Source organism: Natator depressus, chromosome 6, assembly GCF_965152275.1.
Source record: "Natator depressus isolate rNatDep1 chromosome 6, rNatDep2.hap1, whole genome shotgun sequence".
Taxonomy (NCBI): Eukaryota; Metazoa; Chordata; order Testudines; family Cheloniidae; genus Natator; species Natator depressus.
In genome coordinates this window covers 5,885,537-5,905,495 of record NC_134239.1, presented here as the reverse complement: position 1 = coordinate 5,905,495, position 19,959 = coordinate 5,885,537, and the positions used below count along the sequence as shown (strand labels likewise).

At 51.6% G+C, this 19,959-nt stretch overlaps 1 protein-coding gene across 1 annotated transcript in view; it reads right to left on the bottom strand.

Moving 5' to 3' along the window:
* The window catches only part of LOC141989237 (uncharacterized), a gene marked incomplete at its 3' end in the record, with an annotated part of 44,395 nt that overhangs the window by 6,431 nt on the left and 18,005 nt on the right, over positions 1–19,959 (bottom strand). Inside the window, exons 6-14 of the mRNA XM_074955675.1 lie at positions 5,775–5,990; positions 5,250–5,387; positions 4,786–4,890; positions 4,429–4,479; positions 3,270–3,326; positions 2,977–3,063; positions 1,756–1,885; positions 1,471–1,601; positions 1,211–1,264 (exon numbers count right to left, since the gene is read on the bottom strand). Coding sequence (XP_074811776.1) covers positions 1,211–1,264; positions 1,471–1,601; positions 1,756–1,885; positions 2,977–3,063; positions 3,270–3,326; positions 4,429–4,479; positions 4,786–4,890; positions 5,250–5,387; positions 5,775–5,990 — 969 coding nt within the window. The remainder of the gene's footprint in view (positions 1–1,210; positions 1,265–1,470; positions 1,602–1,755; positions 1,886–2,976; positions 3,064–3,269; positions 3,327–4,428; positions 4,480–4,785; positions 4,891–5,249; positions 5,388–5,774; positions 5,991–19,959) is intronic.

Genomic DNA, 19,959 nt, shown 5'->3' with positions numbered 1-19,959 from the left:
CAGGCCTGCAGGGAAGCAGCCAATCAGGGTGCAGCAGGCTCAGTTAAAAGGAGCTACAAGGGCTGAGCAGGGCAGTTGCTGGCTGGGACCAGAAGGGTAAAGAAGGCCTAAAAGGCTGAGAGACTCCACAGGGAAAGAGACTGGGGAGAAACCCAGCTCACACAGGGACAGGACTGGGAAGGTGTCCAGGCACAGAGGCCTGAGAGAAGACCCTGAGAACTCAGGACAGAGACAGAGAAACTCTCCAGGCAAGGAGGTCTGGGGGAGACCCTGCTCACACAGGGAACAGACAGAGAACCCAAGAAGGTGGTGGGACAGATTGGGAAGCAGCCCAGGAAATGCAGCAGTAGCAACTGGGAAAGAAAGCAGCAGGTGGCCGCTACTTGCAGGGTCACTGGGTTGGGACCCAGAGTAGTGAGCCAGCCCAGGTCCCCCACTGGTGCAGTGGCCAGAGCCCTGAAAAGGGGGCAAGTTTAGTATTAGAGCCTGAGAAATGGGCTACAGTTTAAACAGGCCCAGAGATGAGGCTCAAGACCCCACAGAGGGCCAACCATTTGTTGGACTGTGTTACCCGGGAAGAGGTTCCTTTGTATGTCTTTAGACGATGTGTGACTTAGCCAAAGGGCTGAGGCACCCCTGACTATGGCAACCGCTGACAGGGGGCACCAGGAAGATAAAAAGGGAAGAGTGCAGGATCACACCCAGCTGACAGGAGGTGTTCAAGAGAGGTGGGTGTCCCCCCATCACACCAACCCATAGAGGAGAATGAGGCATGTGAGGAGCATGAACTACAGTTCCCAGGAGCCACCTTGGCAGCATTGCCAAATGGAAACATATGGGGGTTTTGTAGGAAACTCAACGGGTTCTGCACGAAAAACCTAAACAAATATCCCCACTTTTGGGCCAGTTCTGATAAACTGCTGTCATTTACATGCCAAAATACAAAGGGCAGGTGTATCCCCATGCCCGGGGACTGGCATGTTGATGTTATGGGCCTCATGAACTGGAGACGCATCCGTAGACTGGGAAAATCCTCCAGCATCAGCTACCCTCTGGTCTTGTCAAATTCTTCTACTTTGGAGTCCAGGAACCTGAGACCTTTTCCCAGGCACCTCCAGTAGCATGGCCCCAGTTCCCAGCACCTCACCGGCCCTGGTATGAATGGGAGAGGGGCAACAACCCACTATCAGGTCAGAGGCAGAGATGGTACCTGGCAGGGAGAGGAGAAGCCGAAGCAATGTTTCTTCATCACATCAGATAAATTCTGCAAAGGAACCAAAAGAAATCATCACGTCACAGACTCCACAGGACTTAGAAAGGCTGTGAACATGGGGATGGTTCGCCTGGCGCTGAGATGCAACCGCCTCTGGGGTGGGGCAACTGGGGAATTCAGGGTATTGGGGTCATCACTGACTCCAAGGAGAGAGCATCCCCTTCCTGCTCCCTCCAGCAGAGCTGGCCGGTCCCCACCTTTATCTTGGCAGCGAGCTGTGTCCCGGTGAGCAGCTCCCCATGCCGGTCCGTCTGGATGTGTTGACTGGCCGAGCTCACCAGGGTGGTGACGTAGTCACTCAGGCTCTCCCGGAAATCCTCATCCATGTCTGCAAAGGGAAGAGTGACGGACGATAGTGGGGGAATATAGGGCCTGTCTGATCCCACTTCTCTCTACCTTCCACATGTAGGGCTGATCAGCGCCCCAGTCACATTATTCTGCACAAGGCAGGGGGCTCAGAGCCACTGTCCCAGGTCTGTTACCTCTCAGGGTTCCCTTGCTCCCCATCATGATCCGCTTCCCAGGTAAGGGCATCAGGTAGCAGCGGCTCCTGCTTCTGCTCAGCACTTCCAGGGTCTTGGGGTGTTTGCAGGAGGATGTCGCCTCCAGCTTCTGCCGGAGCCAGGTGGAATCGTTACATTGACACACAAAAATACGTGTTAACATTAGTCAGACCATCTGGGCAGTAAGAGAGGGTCTGGAGGAGCCCGGCCTGGTTTGTGATAGGCATTGGAAGGGGTGCAGTGAACGAGGCAGGGGATTGCAGGAAGAGAAAGGAGTGAGTCCCAGATCTCAGCCTCCCCCCACCCTGTACCCAGTCTATCCAGACGCTTTGTCCCAGCATGCTCCTTTCTCTACCCCGGGCATGGCTTTTCTCCGCTCCACACTGCAATCAAGCAGCTTCCTTTCCCATGCCACCTGGGCTCATTGAGAGCATGGGAGAGACAGGAGGTCCCCTCTCAGTTCTGGTGCCTGGCCTGGAGCAGTAATTGCAGAGAAAGTCCAGCTTTGCTTCTCTATCCCGAGGCTGGAGTATGTTTCGTTGCTCTGTGGGGACGGAGCATGCTCAGTCTGGGCAGAATGTGGAGCTGTGAGGGGCTGGAGCATGGTCAGCATGGACGAACTCTTTGGAGACTTTAGCAGCTAAACTCCAGCCAGTCTCTCCTGAGCATGTGCAAAATGAGATTGTCCAACAGCTGGTTTCTTGCCCTAATGTGTGGGGGATTTTCTCGGGAACATCCCATGGCATATCTTTGATACACTGGCCACTCCACCCACCATCAAATTTAGAGTCCTTACTCTGAATCAGGGAGGGCGAGGGGGCTAGAGATGTTAAAAAAAGGAACATAAGAATTTTCTTTCAATATTGCCAAACAACGTGTTTTTCTTTAGCCTCATTCTCAGAAACAGCTGGAGGAAGCAAGCACAAATTCAGCTGGAGGCAGAGAACAAGCATGGAAAATTTCATCCCAAACATTTAAAGTTTGGCAAAGTTATAAGTAACTTTAAAGGGGTCTTATAATGGGATTTGTCAGGCAACCTTTATAAAGATTGGGGCTACCAGCCCCCAAGAGGGGAAAGGCCCCGTGTCCCATTACCCACCCCCTGAGCCAGCCAGTCCCCAACACTGAGTCTGGATCGCAGCTACCACCCCCCAGATGATACAGGCCCTGGGTCCCATTCCCCCCAAGTCCCCCAGTCACCTGTATGATTTGTCTCAGATACTTCTCACCACCCTGGACTCCAAGGATCTGGGAGCTGCTCCAATCCCTCACCAGCAAGTCTAGATGCTGCAGGGGAGACAGGAGGGGACTGGGAGTCACTGGGGGGGGTGGGGAGAGGCTGGGACAGGGAGAAGGACGGTGTCTGCTGGGGAAACGTCAACCCGTCGGGAGTGGGGCAAGGGGTGCATGGGGCAGGAGCATGCTGTGGAGTGGGTGAGGGGTGCAATATGGCGATACATGGGGCAGGGCAGACGGGAGGGAAACCGTCTCACCTGAATGGGCTCCAGTCCGTAGGCTTCTCCCACCACTTCGGCCACCTGCACAAACATCTGTGGAGAGAAAAGAGGGGTGGGGTGAGTCTGGGGGACCTGGGAGGCATTTAGTCTGGGGGGAAGTAATCCTGCCTGTGAACAGAAAGGGTCCTGAGCACCCCCTTCCCCCACATCTGAGCTTCTCCCTCTGCCCAGGGCAGAGAGTGAGGCCCAGTGAGTGCAAAATGAATCTTGAGATGGACAGAGACGATTTCAGTGGGGCAGAGAGAATGAGGCTGCACCTGGCCATGGGAGTGGGAGGGAGGCCATGGGACACAGGGGTTTGGCACCGGGGCAACGACTGTCAGTGCACACCCCTCCTCTGTCTGGTTTCAGGGCTTTCTCCTTCTCTCTAGGGTGCTCTATAGATGTGTGGGGGGAAGCGGGAGTGGGTCTGTGATCAGCATTTGGGGTCCTTTTACCGAGGGGTTCCACTCCACAAACACACAATTGCTTCAGGCTGAAGGATGCTATCAACTTTCTTAGTGCAGCCCTAGGGGTCAAATCACAGCTCTGCTCATGCCTCGAACAATCCTGGCCATGCAGCATTTCCCTGAGCTCTGCCTGGGCCTCCATATCTCTGCGTGAACCAAGTTTTTGCCAATGACAGAACCCAGGGCAGCGAGAGCAGATAAAACCCTCCCCCGCTGACCCCTCCCCCACACAGAGAATCCCCCCGGGGCACGGTACAGGGGCAGGACACACCGTATGCCGCAGGCAGCAGTGATGTCACTAAGGACGCAACTCACAGAGACTTGACCTGGCGTGGCTGGGGCTGGGTAAGAGCCTGAAGAGAAGAACAGAGCAGAGCAGGGGACAGAGCAAACGCCCCAGGCCCTGGCCCCAGCAGCCTTCCCACTGATGGCGGAGCGGGGCTGGAGGGGAGGGAGGAGGCCTAACTTTGGCCCAGTGGCCCATGCCGGACACGTGGGAGCAGAGAACCGTGCTGGGCCGTGCGGTGACCGTGCTGACTCCAGAGGCCCACGTGACTATGGGAGAGTCAGTTTCTCTCTCTGGGCCTCAGTTTCCCTCCAGGACCTATGGGGAGGGATAATAACCCTGTGGGACTAACAGGAGAACCTGGCTTGGCCACATTCTCCATTGCACTGCCCGGCCTCACCTCCAGGTATTCGAGATCCGGGTCCTTCACCCGACGGCCAATGTTTAGTATCTGCAAATAATCAGTAGACAGAGAGAGCTACAGCAATGAGTAGTGACGGCCACCCCAGGCCACTTCCCAGCCACGTCAGCAGCCCTGAGCACAGCGCCCCCTAGTGCCACACTGGGACATTGGGGCCAACGCTGAGTGCCAGGGGAGAGCGCCCCCTGCTGAGCCTTCACCATAATCCCTGCAGCACAGCACCCCCTAGTGCTGCACTGGGGCATTGGGGCAGCCTTGATTGCCAAGGGAGAGCGCCCCATGCTGAGCCCCTGCCCCGCTGCCTGCAGCACAGTGGCCCCCAGGGAACTTCCCAACCTGGTAGGAGCTGAGCAGCATGGATAAGGCAGAGAGTTTGATGCTGGTCTCCTTGTTCCTTTCAATGTCCATGGAGCCCTCGGTGTCGACCAGCAGCACGGCCACCTGGGGGGGGGGGCCAAGAGTGAGAGCCCCGGGTCAGCTCCTGGCTTTGTCCAGCCACCCATAGCCCTTCCATCCCCAGAGCCTGCCCACTGCTCAGCCCCCATGGCACCTGGCATCTCATTCTTGCCTTCCCTGGAAGTCCCCCAGTGTTAGCTCCCTACTTCTGTCTCTTCTCCATTCCCCCTCTTCTCTCTCCACCTGGTTCCCCTGGGGCCTCCTTTCCCATGTCTTGGTCCATCTCTCCCTGTTTTCCCCCATTCCCTCTGTTCCCAGCCCTCTACCCTGTTCCCCATTCCCTTTTCCCAGCCCCCGCATGGCCTCCTCCCCCTTCCCTGTGCACCCCCAACACCCCCACTTACCTTTCCCCCCTTGGCTGGGACCCAGAAGGGCAGACTCCATGCCCACACCCCCTTGGTGACTTGCTGCTCGTCCGCACGCCACTCAAACCCCTCCAGGAGCTTGTCCTCCTGGCCCATCCATGACCCATCCCTCACGTCCTGCGGGGAGGGAACATGGCAGGGGGGAGGTCAGTGCATGGTGGGGGATGAGAGTGACTGGTACCCCCCTCTTACCCCAGACTGCAAACCCTGGGAGGGGCACAGTGGTTAATTGTGCTAGTGTGGGGCGGGGAGGAATACATGGTGACAGGTGTACTCGTAATCTGATAGACAAACAGACCCACTGCTGTCTAGACACAGAGAGAGAGACACGCTGTGTTCCAGACAGGCAGACAGATGCGTTAGGGTCCAGCCATGGCCCGAGCTAACTGGACATGGTGCGGGGAGGGCTGCTCACAGACACATGTTTAGCTCTGAACCTGCCAGCAGGGGGCAGGATGGGGCTGCTCACATTCACAGCTCACTCCTGCTCCCGTTCACACTCACCGGGCTCTGGAGCCGGCGCAGCAGGTAGTTCAGCAGGAAGGATTTGCCCCAGCGCTGCTCCCCGATAATGGAGACCAGGCAGACAGGGGCATCCCCCACCCCACCTTGCTCCAGGCAGCCGCTCAGGGCCTCCTCGTCCAGGGTCAAGTTCCCTTCCTCGTCCAGATGCACCAGCTGTACCGGGCGCCCCGACTCCGGCTGAGCCCCCGGCCCCTGCTGCAGGGAGAGAGCAGTGTTAGATCTGGGACCACACCCCCCAAGTGAGCCGGTCCTGCAGCTCCCTGATCAGAGCCCCATGCCCCATTCCCACCCCCTGGAGCCAGCCCATCCCCCTGCCCTAGGGCTGGATCAGAGCCAGAACTCTCTGGAGGGGAAACACCCCTAGATTCTTGCTGGAACACATCAAGGGAGACTGCACCTGGCTGGGGAAGACCTTAAAGAAATGGAGACTCAGGTGATCTTCAGTGGGAGGAGAAGAGCAAAGATGAGACAAGATGCTGATGATCAACAGATGTCTCAGGCAGTGGAGCTAAGGAGGGCTTGAGGATGTTCGACCACTGGGAGGCTTGTAGGCCAAAAGCCTAATGGGAAGAAATTTTTTCAAATAAAATTGTACTCCATTTTGCTTATTTTGCTTTATACTCCATTTTTCTAGTTTTGAATTAGTAAGAAGAAATTGTTCTGAGTTTATTCTTTACTGATTCTCTAATGATCGTTTTGAGAATGATAGAAGTTTTATGGCTGTAATTGCTTTATTTACTGTTCGGTGAGAATGAAGAATGTATGGTAATTAACTGAGAAGGGACAGCTAGGCCAGATGATCAAGAAGGGAGTGGAGGAGTCAAGGGGTGCCAATTTTCACCCAGATGGCAGACTGACGACCCTAAAGCAAAGGCATGCACCCCAAGGACAAGATAAAGAGTGGAGCCAGAGGGACGAGATAAGAAACAGCTGTGGATAACTCCGAGTAACAACCCAAATAATGCTGATTGGAGGAACCTTGAACAGCTCTGGTGTAACACAAAAGGTCCAGAGACTTGTATGGGAATTTATCACTACAAAAGAAGGGTGTATTGCCATGGGACTTTGGATTCATTCTGCATCAACATCAGAGCTTCGAACATGCTCGACAGAGCCCAGCTCACCCTCCCTCATGTGCAGTTTCCTCTGGCCACTGAAACTGACCGAGCAACACTAAGGACTGGTAACTATAAGATCCAGCTGCAGAACCTTTGGTGTGTGTGTGTGTGGTGTGATTGAATGCATATGGTAATTGTTGTATCTTCAATAAATGTGTCATATTGCCTTTTTTGCCCTGAAAAAGGTCCTGTGTGCTTCTTATGAGCATAACAGCCGTTCATGGCCAGAGGACTGATCTCATGGAATGGACACCACCTGAGTAGGGAGAGAGATAGACTTCCAGGATGGAGGTTGGCACAACTGATTAAAAGGGCTTTAAACTAGCAACCCTCGGAGATGGCCTTTGAATCTCAAGGCCTGATTCTTACACTGAGCGGGAGGCAAATCAAGTAGGAGAGGACACAGCAATGGAGAAAGGAAAGACAGGGGCTGGAGAATGGACGACAAGAGGAACAATAGTGCTAAGAGCACCGACACTAACAGTCAGGTGGCCGATACTGGCAGTAAAAGGACTGTACCTACCTGGGTGAGAAATCTGAGCAAAGCCAAGCGGAATCAGTAAGATGTTTGCCCAGCAACACCAGGAGCCTGGGTGACAAAATGGAGGAAGTAGAACTACAGGTGCAGGATGGGAAACCAGATATTATGGGGAGAACAGAACCATGGGGCAATAACAGCCTTGGCTCGGTTACAGGAAAAAAAGAAAAAAGGCAAAGGTGGCGGAGTAGCATTGTATATTCATGATGAGGTGGAGTGTAAAGAAATGAGAAGGGATGGAATGGATAAAACAGAATCTGTTTGGGTCATAATCACTGTAGGGGAGGAAAGCTACCAGAGGCTCCCCAGGGAGAGTGCTTGGGGTCTGCTACAGACCCAAAGGTCCAGTTTGGGGTGGATAGAGACCCCTTTAATAGTTTGAATGAAAGAAATACCACTGGCAATTGTGTGATTATGAGAGACTTTAATTTTCCAGACAGAGATTGGGGGAGAAATCTATTAATAATGGAAGGGCCTGGATATTCACCAAATAGTCACGAACCAACAAGAGGTGATGCCAGTTTAGATTTGGTATTGGTAAGTAGCGAGGACGTCACTGAAGAACTGGCTGTAGAGGACAGTCTTGGTTCGAGTGACCATGAGCTAATTCAGGTTAAATTAAATGGAAGGATAAAGCAAAACAGGTCGGCAGAAGGGAGTCCTGGATTTCAAAAGGGCAAACTGTAAAAAATTAAGGGAATTAAGTAGGGAAGTGGATGGCTTGCAAATCTCAAGGATCTGGATGTGGAGGAGGCTTGGAATTACTTTCAGTCAAAGTTGCTGAAACTCTCTGGAGTCTGCATCCAGGAAGACACCTGTAGGGAAGGGCGTATAAATAGCCTTATAAATAAAAAGAAAACGAGGAAAGAAGAAGTGGGACTGCTAAGCACTGAAGGTGGGGTGGAGATTAAAGATATAGCTGTAAGCAGAGTCTGAATGACCTCTCCCCTGACATCTGGTGGTGAGCTGTGGAAAAGGACTTCAGGAGCTGATCTTGTGTGCATGGACACACCCACCCTGCTTAGGTGCTCAGCATGATGGGATTGCTTTCCCAAATGGTCACCTTTGGCTGGTGTTGGATCCCCAGCTTCTTTGTTTTTGGGGTAGGAGTAATAAAGGGTTGTTATCCTTGTTGTGTGAATCAAGGGCAATAGAATTGTACCAAGCATACCCCGAAGGAACGCACATACACACGTATGTACATGTGTTGTGGGCCTTGCCGGCTTTGCCTAAGGGTCCCAAACACCACTTGCCCCTTCCTCTCTCCTCTGTATAACAGAGCTAATTTAGACTCAATTGAGAGTCTTGTTACATGCTGCAGAGCTGAAATTGCAGATACCTAGGTCTAAGTATTAGACCTGCTTTCGGACAGTGTCTCTGATGCAAGAGACTGCCCAGTGTGCACCAGTAGTGAGGCTCCCCCACTAACAGCTGAAATCACTGAGAGCTGTGTCAAGTGGGGGGCCCAGAAGAGACCTTGGTGCGGCCAGCAGGGTGGCTGGCGGAGAGTGTCAGAGCAGAGCCCCGGAGAGAGGGTCAGTGAATGAGTGCCCGAGGAGCAGAGAGAGTAAGGCCTCCTTCTACCCCGCCATTTTCACCCAGGGCAGGAGGAGAACTCTGTGGATGCATCTCTGAACTCTGGGGCTTCACTGTCCAAGGACAGCAACTGTGAATGGGGTGCAGAGAAGGGACGGGCACATTAAATGGCCTTTTGGGTTGCTGGACTTAAGAACCTGAGGGGAAAAGGACACTGCCCAGCCACTTGGGGGGTGGGTCTTTTACTCATGGTTTATGTTTATAAACCCTGTATGCAGGGTTTTCCCAAATTAACAAGTTACTTCCCTACTTTTATTAAAAGTTTCTTTTCTACACTCAGACTCTGTGCTTGAGAGTGGGGAGGTATTGCATCTCAGAGGTGCCCAGGGGTGGAGTGTAAGTTTCCCAGGTTACTGGGTGGGGGCTCGAGCCGGTTCCATGTTGTATTGATGGAAAGGAACCCCTAGATATTGAACCAGGCCCTGGTTGCTGTCAGCTCCAGCTCACAGAAGGGTTACCTAGGTGTGACCTAACTGCTAAATGAATACCTTGCCTCAGTTTTTAATAAGAGGAATGAGAAGCTTGTGGCAGGATGGCCATGTTAAAGAAAAATGAATTCAAATTGGAACAGGTACAGAGAAGGGCTACTAGGATTATTTGATGACTGGAAAACCTGCCTTAGGAGAGAAGACTCAAAGAGCTTGGCTGATTTAGCCTAACCAAAAGAAGGCTGAGGGGAGCTATGATTGTACTCTAGAAAAACAACAGAGGTACAAATACCAGGGAGGGAGAGGAGTTATTTAAGTTAAGCACAAACATTGACACAAGAACAAAACGTTATGAATTTTCCATTCACACTTGCACCAGATGTGCCATAACCACTAAAATTAAGGTCACAGTGTTAACTGAGCATGCTGGGGAGAGGAAGGCAGGGCCTGGCAGTAGGTGATATTGCTGAATATTTCATCACCTTTGAGAGACTGTGCACCCTCTATGCATTCCTGAAGATCACAAGATGACCGCATTGGTAGCAAAATTGACTGGAAGAGCTTTGGACATATTCAACAAGATGCCTACTGAGGATGCTTCTGACTATGGTATATTTAAGGATTTGGTTTTGAAACAATTTCAAATTACATCTGAAACTTACAGAGTAAAATTTAGAGCCATTAAGAGAGGGGCTCCACTAAGTAATGTGGCTTATGTAAACCAGATGAAGGATCTGTTAGATAAATGGGTCAAAGGAAGGGGAGTAAATAGCTTTAAAGTGATGTGTGATTTGGTTGTACAGGAGCAGTTCCTGACTATGACCAATGATGATGTAAAGCAGTGTTTGTGGGAAAAGAAAATGGACTCAGCCGAAAGTCTTGCTTCTTATGCTGATCAATACGAGCAGTCCCACACTGCCAGAGAGGCTGGGCAAATCGGAACAAAATGGGTGGAGGTAGCAGAGAGGAACAACCGTAGTCACAGTTTGGGAAGATACCAAAAGGGACAGCCCGAGACCATGCCATACCACCATGGGCAGCCCAAGGCCCCACCTACACCCCAAGGAAAACCCCAGACACCTTATCCTCCCACCACACCATTCTCCAGCAACCCACCTCACCCCAGTGACCAGTCAGCTGGGTGATGTTTTAAATGTAATGACCTAGGGCATGTAAAGGCCAACTGCCCCAAGAACCCCAACAGATTGCAGTTCATTGTACCGGGGTCACACCAAAGGTCCTCAGGCCCAGATGCCTCCCAGATATGCTCAGAGCGAAGGGAAACTGTGAGTGTGTGGGAAAAAGGTTATCGTGTGGAGGGACACTGGAGCACAGGTGTCAGCTATCCACCAATCCTTAGTGGACCCCAAATTCATTAACCCAGAGGCCCAAGTGACGATTCAATCCTTCAAGTCAAACTCTTTTGACTTGCCTACAGCCAAGTTGCCTGTCCAGTACAAGGGCTGGTCAGGAATGTGGACTTTTGCAGTCTATGATGATTATCCCATTCCCGTGCTGCTTGGGGAAGACTTGGCCAACCATGTGAAGCTAGCCAAGAGGGTGGGAATGGTCACCCGCAGCCAGGCTAAGCCAGCCTCCAAACCTATCCCTGTTCCTGAGCCTACTACAAGGGCCCAGTCTGTGTTACCAGAGACGCAGATTGAGGTGGTGGAACCAGACCCCATGTCAACATCTGCAACATCCGTAGTGGATCCAATCGCAGAGACCCGGCCACAGCCATTCCAAGAACTGGAATGGGCGGAGCAACCAGTACCAGAACCATTGTCAGCACTGAATCTAGTGCTCGTAACCCCATCTGCAACTCCAACACCAGAGGGCACCACCAAGCTTGCACTGGCAGCAGCAGATAAACCTATGCAAGAGGCTCAGCCAGAGCCTGAACCCCAACCTAGTGCACTTGCAGAGTGCGGTTCACAGTCAACAGAAACAGGCCCATCACCTACATCGCTTCCAGAGGGACCAAGCTCAAGTCCACAATCCAGTGAGGAACTGATGTCTACAGCATCAAAGGAACAGTTCCAGGCCAAGCAGGAAGCAGGTGAAAGCCTCCAGGGAGCTTGGACTGTGGCATGGTGCAACCCACCGCCTCTCAGCTCTTCTAATCGATCCCGGTTTGTTGTAGAAAGAGGACTTTTATACAAGGAAACTCTTTCTGGTGGGCACCAGGAAGACTGGCATCCTCAGAGACAGTTGGTAGTTCCAACTAAGTACCGGGTAAAGCTCTTGAGTTTAGCCCACAATCATCTTAGTGGCCATGCTGGGGTAAACAGGACCAACGAACATTTGGGGAAGTCCTTCCACTCAGGAGGGAATGGGCAAGGATGTTTCTACCTATGTCTGGTTTTGTGAGGTGTGCCAAAGAGTGGGAAACCCCCAAGATCAGGTCAAAGCCCCTCTCCAGCCACTCCCCATAATTGAGGTTCCATTTCTGCAAGTAGCTGTGGATATTCTGGGTCCTTTTCCGAAAAAGACACCCAGAGGAAAGCAGTACATACTGACTTTCATAGATTTTGCCACCCGATGGCCGGAAGCAGTAGCTCTACGCAACACCAGCGCTAAAAGTGTGTTCCAGGCATTAACAGACATTTTCCCCAGGGTAGGTTGACCCTCCGACATCCTTATGATTGATTTTCAGTGTCCTAAAAACCCAGGGATTTGGTCTGTGCTCACCAGTACCAATTGGTAAGGATATTATTCTCAAGCCTCCCCAGGAAAGCGGGTGTAAGGGCTTGGGGGGATTGCTGGGGGAAGAGGAACTCCAAGTGGTCCTTTTCCCTGGTTCTTTGTTAAAGCGCTTGGTGGTGGCAGAATACCCTAGTCTAAGGGCAAGATTTTGTGCTTTGGGGAAGTTTTTAACCTAAGCTGGTAGAAATAAGCTTAGGGGGTCTTTCATGTGGGTCCCCACATCTTTACCCCAGAGTTCAGAGTAGCGAGGGAACCCTGACAAGTACATCTTCTCCAGCAGTGGGGCTACCCTTTCTGAGGTACTAGGGTGTCTTTGTGCCCTTTCTACTGTGGAGGGGAGGAAGTCAACAATGATGTCTCAGGCAGGAACTGTGGTGATAACCATGGTACCGAGGTGCTGGGTATCACTCAGTACTGAGGCAGAGGGTCCCAAAGTGCTGGGTATCAGAGAGATGGGCACAAAGACTATTGGTACTGAAGGTTAGTGCTGGGGGAAAAGCCATCTGCACATATAGCCAGTACTTCAGGCTCTCTTTTCACAGTCAGTACTGTGACACCAGAGGGACCCATCTTAGGCCTCTGTCTACACTTCGACTGCAGTCTGAGAAAAATCGTAACACATGGTGATTCTTGTGTCTCACTTCCATAGGCATAGAAGGGGTGACCTAGGTCTCAGCTCTGGGGAAGGACTTAGCTACTCCTCCCGTCTCAGAGACTGACCCCTTCTTTGACAAGTGAGTCCAAGACCTTGAAGTTGAGGCACAGCTCACAGGCTCACTCAGGGATGAAGCCTGTTCAGGGCTCTCACAGCATTTTCCTCTGGAGGCTCAGATATGAGGAGGAATAGTGTGAGGTGAGCCTCTCTCACCTTCTGAGTTCCTTTACAAAAAGGACAAATTGAATACCTATTGGGGATATACCCTTCCCCAAGACAAAAGGGCACTCCTCGTGTTCATCATTCAGCAGAATAGCTGCATCACAAGAGGAACAAATTCTGAAAAGCAGGGACCCACAGACATAAAAACAATCAGACCATCTAACAACTATACTATCTAATTCTGGACTAATTTACTAACTTGATACACACAAAAGGCATGTAATTCATGAAGAGTGCAAGAGCACTGGGCAATGCCAAGGGTTCTGCCTCTCAACCACAGGAGGTTAGAGGGAACTGAGGGATGTTTGGGCATGCTCTGTCCTCTGTGCTCTTGGGGGGGGGGGGGAAGCGGGCGGGGAGGAGGCTGTAATCCAGAGACCCCTTGGTGTCAACTGGCAGAGGGCACAGGGGTGCATCAGGATTACAGGGATCTGCTGGGTTTGGCCTCTATGTACAAGTTCACCAAAGAGTGTAAAAGGTAAGGGGCCTACTGAAAGTCTGTGTCACGGTGGTCATTGTAATCATTGTGAAATGTAGGTATGGACAATATGTAAGGAGTTATGTGTATATATATATTGAAAGTTATGTTCTTAACGTCTGAGTTGGAGCTGGTCACCAGAACATGATAAACAAATTTCTCTCAGGCAAGAGATGTTTATCTGTTTGGCTATATGTAAATTGAATATTTTATTATTTAAAATGGACACCCGTTTACATTCTGAGCTGAATGCTAATGAAGGGATTGTGACATCTTCAAGACAGAATTTACAGAAAGAAATAAACCAGCAGGCGGGAGGCCTGTTTACAAGTGAAGACAATTGATTTTTGGACTATTATTGTAGGTACAGAGCTACACTTTGCTTCCTTTGCTGAGGAGACCAAAGCTTGTTTCATGAAAAAAGGCTCAGAGCCAGGCCTGGCTGAAAAATGCTGCAAAAAGTTTGAGGTGAGCTACACGTTATTAGAAAAAGGGCATGTCTTGTTAATTAAGTCTAGGCTCTGGAATACATATCATTATTTTGTTTTATATGTAACCATTTGTTTCCAATGTTTCTACTTGCTATTACTTGAATCTCTGTTCTTTGTTCAATAAACTTATACATGCTTTCACTATAAACAAATCTAAGTAGAGGAGGTTACTCACCCTGTGCCGTAACTGACATTCTTCGAGATGAGTGTCCCTGTGGGTGCTCCACAGCAGGTCAAGGTGCATCCCAGCACCTTTGATCGGAGATTTCTACAGCAGTACCCCTACGGGCCGCGCACGCGCTGTGCCTACCTCTCGAGCTGTCAGTGTTTGAATAGCAGGTGCACAGCCTGGGCTCCTCAGTTCCTTCTCTACACTGGAGTGTGTTACAAATTGCGAAGTGGAGGGGAGGAGGGCGAGTAGTGGAGTTCTTCGAGAGAGATGTCCCTGTGGGTGCTCCACTTCAGGTGACTGAAAAGCAGTATTCTTTAGGATGGCTGGGACTTCAGATGAGGTAAGAAGGCTGTCGACAGCTCTACCCAGTCTGGTGTTGGATGCTGCAGTGTGGATGAGAGCGTAGTGATTAGCGAAGGTAAGGTTAGATGCCCAGGTAGCTGCCTTGCATATGTCATACCGTGGGACATTACGGAGAAAAGCCGTGGAGGTGGAGACAGCTCTGGTAGAATGTGTCCTAATTGATATAGGAGGTTGTATTTTCCTGAGTTGGTAACAAAGGCGTATGCAGTCAGCAATCCATTTGGAAAGTCTCTGCGTAGAGATGGCATTGCCCTGTGAGCGGTGAGTAGTAGAGACAAAAAGTCTGGAGGTTTTCCTAAATGGTTTTGTTCTATCCAGCGTGATACAGCATGGCCAGAGGGCAGCAAGGGAGTACTAGAAGGTAGCCTTATTCCCTATAGAGGGAATAAAGTTTGCTATATACTAATTAAAGCACCTGAAGCCAATTAAAGAACCTGAAGCCAATTAGAGCACCTGAAGCCAGTCATATGATAAAAACCCCCTGCTTCAATCAGACCAAGAGGAGTTGGAACAGAGTGGTTTGGAGCTGGAGCAGAGAGCAGTTTGGAGGAGTTGAAATAGAGGAGAGTTTGGAGAAGTGCCGTGGCTGGCTAGAAGACCAAGACCCTAGGTAAAGAGACACCTGGCTTGTGCAGAGAGAGAGGGCAGGAAGCCCCACAAGCTGAAGAGCAGGAGAGGGAAGTAGCCCAGGGGAAGGAAGCACTAGTTCAAGTGGTTTACCACTATCCCCTGGGCTCGGACCCGAAGTAGAGGGTGGGCCTGGGTCCCTCCCTCTCCACTCCCCTCCTCTAGGACACTAGTGAGGCAGTTAATACCCCAGTTCAGGGGTGAGAAAAGGTGCCCTGAACCCTCCCCAAGAAGAAAAAGCGCGAGACCCATCAAAGTAGTGCCAGCAATTTGCCACAAGTGAGATCCACGCCCTGGGGACTTAAACCAGGGTTAGCCAAAACCCTCCCATCCCTAAGATGGACAACGTGGTCAAGGCCCTAATACAAGCCACCGCAGCCCAGCAGGAGGCTACCTGGGTCTGAGCAACCGCCCAACAGGAGGCAACTCGGATGCAGCAGGAGACTCATCGTCTGTTGATGAGTCAGGCTGCCCAGGACCGAGCCCTGGTGCAAGAGCTGGTGAACCAGATGAAGGCCTTTATGGAGCTGAACCGCAACTGCGACGGGACCCGGACCATACGGGCCAGCCACTGCCTACAGAAAATGACACTGGAGGATGATGTGGAGGCATACCTCCTGGCTTTTGAAAGAGCAGCCCAGTGGGAGGCCTGGCCCCGAGATCAGTGGTATTGTATCCTTGCCCCATTCCTGTGTGGGGAGGCCCAGAAGGTCTACTACGATATGGCCACGGAGACTGCAGCAGATTACCCCCTGCTGAAGGCAGAGATCCTGGCCAGATCCGGAGTAACGATGGCGTTGCAAGCCCAGAGGTTCCATGAGAGGCAGTATATGGAGGAAAAGACACCCTGAGTGCAATTGTTTGACCTGATCCACCTGACCCGGAAATGGCTGCGCCCTGAGGCCCTCAGCTCTGAGAAGATGATGGAGCTCCTGGTATTGGACCGGTATATGAGGGGGCTACCACCAGCCTCCGGGCTTGGGTTGGCCAGAATGACCCCTCCACCTATGATGAGTTGGTCGCCCTCGTGGAAAGACAGCTGGCAGTCCGTGAACTGTTCCAGACTTCAGGGGGTGAGACATGGCAAAACAGGAAGCCAGTCCCAAACCCAAGGCCTCTGACTGTTGAGAACTCCAGGAGAACCATAACTGGGAGGAAAGACACCGAGGAATGGCCTGAGGCCAAGAAAGGACGTGGGGGTTGGGGAAGAGAGGACTGGGGGGGCTGGCCAAATAGCTGCAAGCAGAGGGCGGCAACCGGAATAAGGGGGCAGTGTTACGAGTGTGGGGAATTGGGGCAAAAAGCAGCCCAATGCCCCAACAGGGAAGAGTGTATGCAGTGTAATCTGGGGGATCACAGGGAGCAATGTGGCCTAATCGGCCTGGTAGGGGTCGCAATGACCTTGCATGGGTATACAAGATCAGTAAAAATGAATGGTACTGAGACCATAGCATTAGTAGATTCCGGGAGTGCTGTCACGCTGGTCTTGGGGAAGTTGGTGGGGCAAGACCAACTAACCCGGGCCAAAAACACAGGGGTAATGTGCATTCATGGCACCTTAAATTGCTACCCCACTGTTCCGGTACGGATTGAGATCCAGGGGACTACTACCAGGGTGACTGCAGGGGTGGTCCCCAGGCTCCCCTACTCTGTCTTAATTGATAGGGACTTCCCCAGATTTGAGAGCTTACTCCCCCCAGTAGAGCCAGGGGAGGGTAGCAACCCCCGGGCTGAGACTGAGGCACCTACAGATAGCCTCACCCCAATGTTTGCTGAATTTGCCCCAGAGTTATTCTCATCCCCTGGAAAACCCCGAAAGTCTAGACGGGAAAGGAGGGCAGATAAAAGATTGGGGACCATGATTCTCGCAGAGAACCAGAAAACCTCCCTTGTTGGTAGGTGAAACCGTTCAGGAGGCCAGGAGACAATTCAGGCCAGTGAGGACTCGGAGGCGGTTCCCAGCCCAAGTAGGGGCAACCCAGGGGGCGGAGTAGAAACAGGCCCCCTAGAATTAGGCCAGATTGGTACCACACATGAGAATTTCGGGCAGGACCAAGCCAATGACCCGCTATATGTGAATGTGAGGGAGGAGGTAGTGGAAGTAAATGGCGTACCCGTGGAAGGAAAGACCAAAGGCCCAAGGCCATATTATGAGCTCAAACACGATCTGTTGTATAGGATAGAGCAAATACGAGGGGAAGAAGTAGAGCAACTCTTAGTCCCACGGAAACACATAAGGGCAGTACTAGAGTTAGCTCACAGTCATCTATTTGGGGGACATCTAGGAGTAGACAAGACACTGGATAGAGTCCTAAGAAGGTTTTATTGGCCAGGAACACGTGCAGAGGTCCAGCACTATTGTGCCTCCTGCCCTGAATGCCAATGGCATAGCCCCCAACCTCACTTGTGGGCCCCATTAGTACCTTTGCCTATTATTGAAGTCTCTTTCCAGAGGATAGCAATGGACATAGTGGGCCCACTGCAAAGATCGGCACGGGGCCACCAAAACATATAGTCATCCTTGACTACGCCACGTGGTATCCAGAAGCCATTCCTTTAAGAAACCCCACATCCAAGGCAATAGCAAAAGAACTACTCCAGGTTTTTGCCAGAGTGGGCATCCTTAAGGAGATCCTGACAGACCAAGGAACCCCTTTCATGTCAAAATTAATGAAAGACTTGTGTACCCTACTCCACATCCAACCCATACAGACCTCAGCCTACCATCCACAAACAGATGGACTGGTCGAGCGGTTTAACCGTACCCTTAAAAGTATGATCCGGAAGGTGGTAGCACAGGACGGAAAAGACTAGGATACCCTTCTGCCGTATCTAATGTTTGCTATATGGGAAGTCCCCCAGGCGTCCACTGGTTTCTCTCCCTTTGAACTACTATATGGACGCCACCCACGCGAAATATTAGATATTGCCAAGGAAGATTTGGAAGAACAACCCAACCCAGGAAAGAATGTCATTGAGCACGTGACACAGATGAGAGAGCGAATAACTCGAATAATCCCTATAGTACGAGAACATTTGGAAAAAGCACAAGAGGCCCAGCGGACATATTACAACCGTCGGGCAAAAGTACGGAGATTTCAGCCGGGGGAACGGGTGATGGTGTTAGTGCCTACAGCAGAAAGCAAACTCCGAGCCAGCTGCCATGGACCAGATGAGACAGTGGAAGCCATTGGGGAGGTGGACTATAAGGTCAGACAACCAGACCGCCGAAGGCCAGAGCAAATCTACCACATCAACTTACTAAAGCCCTGGCGTGACCGAGAGACGTGCCTGGTCATTCGGGGAGCTCCACCCCAGACAGACGACCCACAGGGGCAGGTGAAGATATCTCCTGAGTTAACTCCAGAACAACGAACAGAGGTCATTGATATGATCCAACGGAACCAGGACATGTTCTGTACACAGCCGGGCCGTACGACACTGGTCCAACATCATATTGTCACCAGTCCCGGATGTAAGGGAGATGATAAGACCATACCGAATACCAGAAGCTAAAAGGGAAGAAATTAGGACAGAAGTGAAGAAGATGCTGGAACTCGGGGGTTATTGAAGAATCCCACAGCCAGTGGTCCAGCCCTATCGTCCTAGTCCGCAAGACTGATGGCACCCTGAGGTTTTGCAAGGACTTCCGGAAGTTGAATGAAGTATCCCAATTCGATGCCTATCTGATACCATGCATTGACGAGCTAGTTGATCAGTTAGGCAAGGCCCAATACCTAACCACTCTGGACCTGACCAAAGGATATTGGCAAATTCCTCTGGCCGAGAATGCCAAGGAAAAGACTGTCTTCTCTACACCTGATGGCCTGTTCCAATACACTGTCCTCCCTTTCAGACTCCATGGGGCCCCTGCAACATTCCAACTACTTATGGACAAACTGCTGCGACCCCATGCCAAGTATGCCGCCGCCTATTGAGACGACATAGTTATCCATAGCCCTGACGGGGTAACGCACCTTGGAAAAGTAGAAGCGGTGCTAGACACCCTGAGGAAGGCCGGCCTCACTGCCAACCCTCTCAAGTGAGTGATAGGACTAGCTGAGGCCAGATACCTTGGGTATGTAGTAGGGAGAGGTTTGGTGAAACCCCAATGAAATAAAGTGGAGGCAATACAAGGTTGGCTTTGACCAGTCTGCAAAAAGCAGGTCAGAGCATTTCTAGGGATAGTAGGATACTATCAGAGATTCATCCTTCATTTCGCCACAAGAGCAGGGCCATTGATGGATTTGATAAAGGCTCAGGGCCCCGAGATAGTAAAGTGGACTGATGTGGCAGAAGGAGCATTTGCAGATTTAAGGACAGCCCTTTGCTGCCACCCAGTACTGATAGCCCCAGACTTCGAGAAGGAATTCATCCTACAAACAGATGCCTCAGAGGTAGGGCTAGGAGCAGTCCTTTCGCAGATGGTAGGGGAGGAGGAACACCTGATCTTGTACCTCAGCTGGAAACTCCTCCCCGGGGAACAAAAGTACGCTGACGTTGAAAAGGAATGTCTGACAGTAAAATGGGCTATGGAGACTCTCTGCTACTACCTACTGGGCCAGCGGTTTACCCTCGTGACAGACCACGCCCCACTCCAGTGGATGCACAGAAACAAGGAGAAGAACGCAAGAGTGACTAGGTGGTTCCTATCCCTGCAACCCTTCCATTTCCGGGTACAACATAGGGCCGGAAGCCAACACGGCAACGCTGATGGCCTATCATGACAGCACTGCCTCTCGTCCCAAGTAGCCCAACCCCATGGTCTTG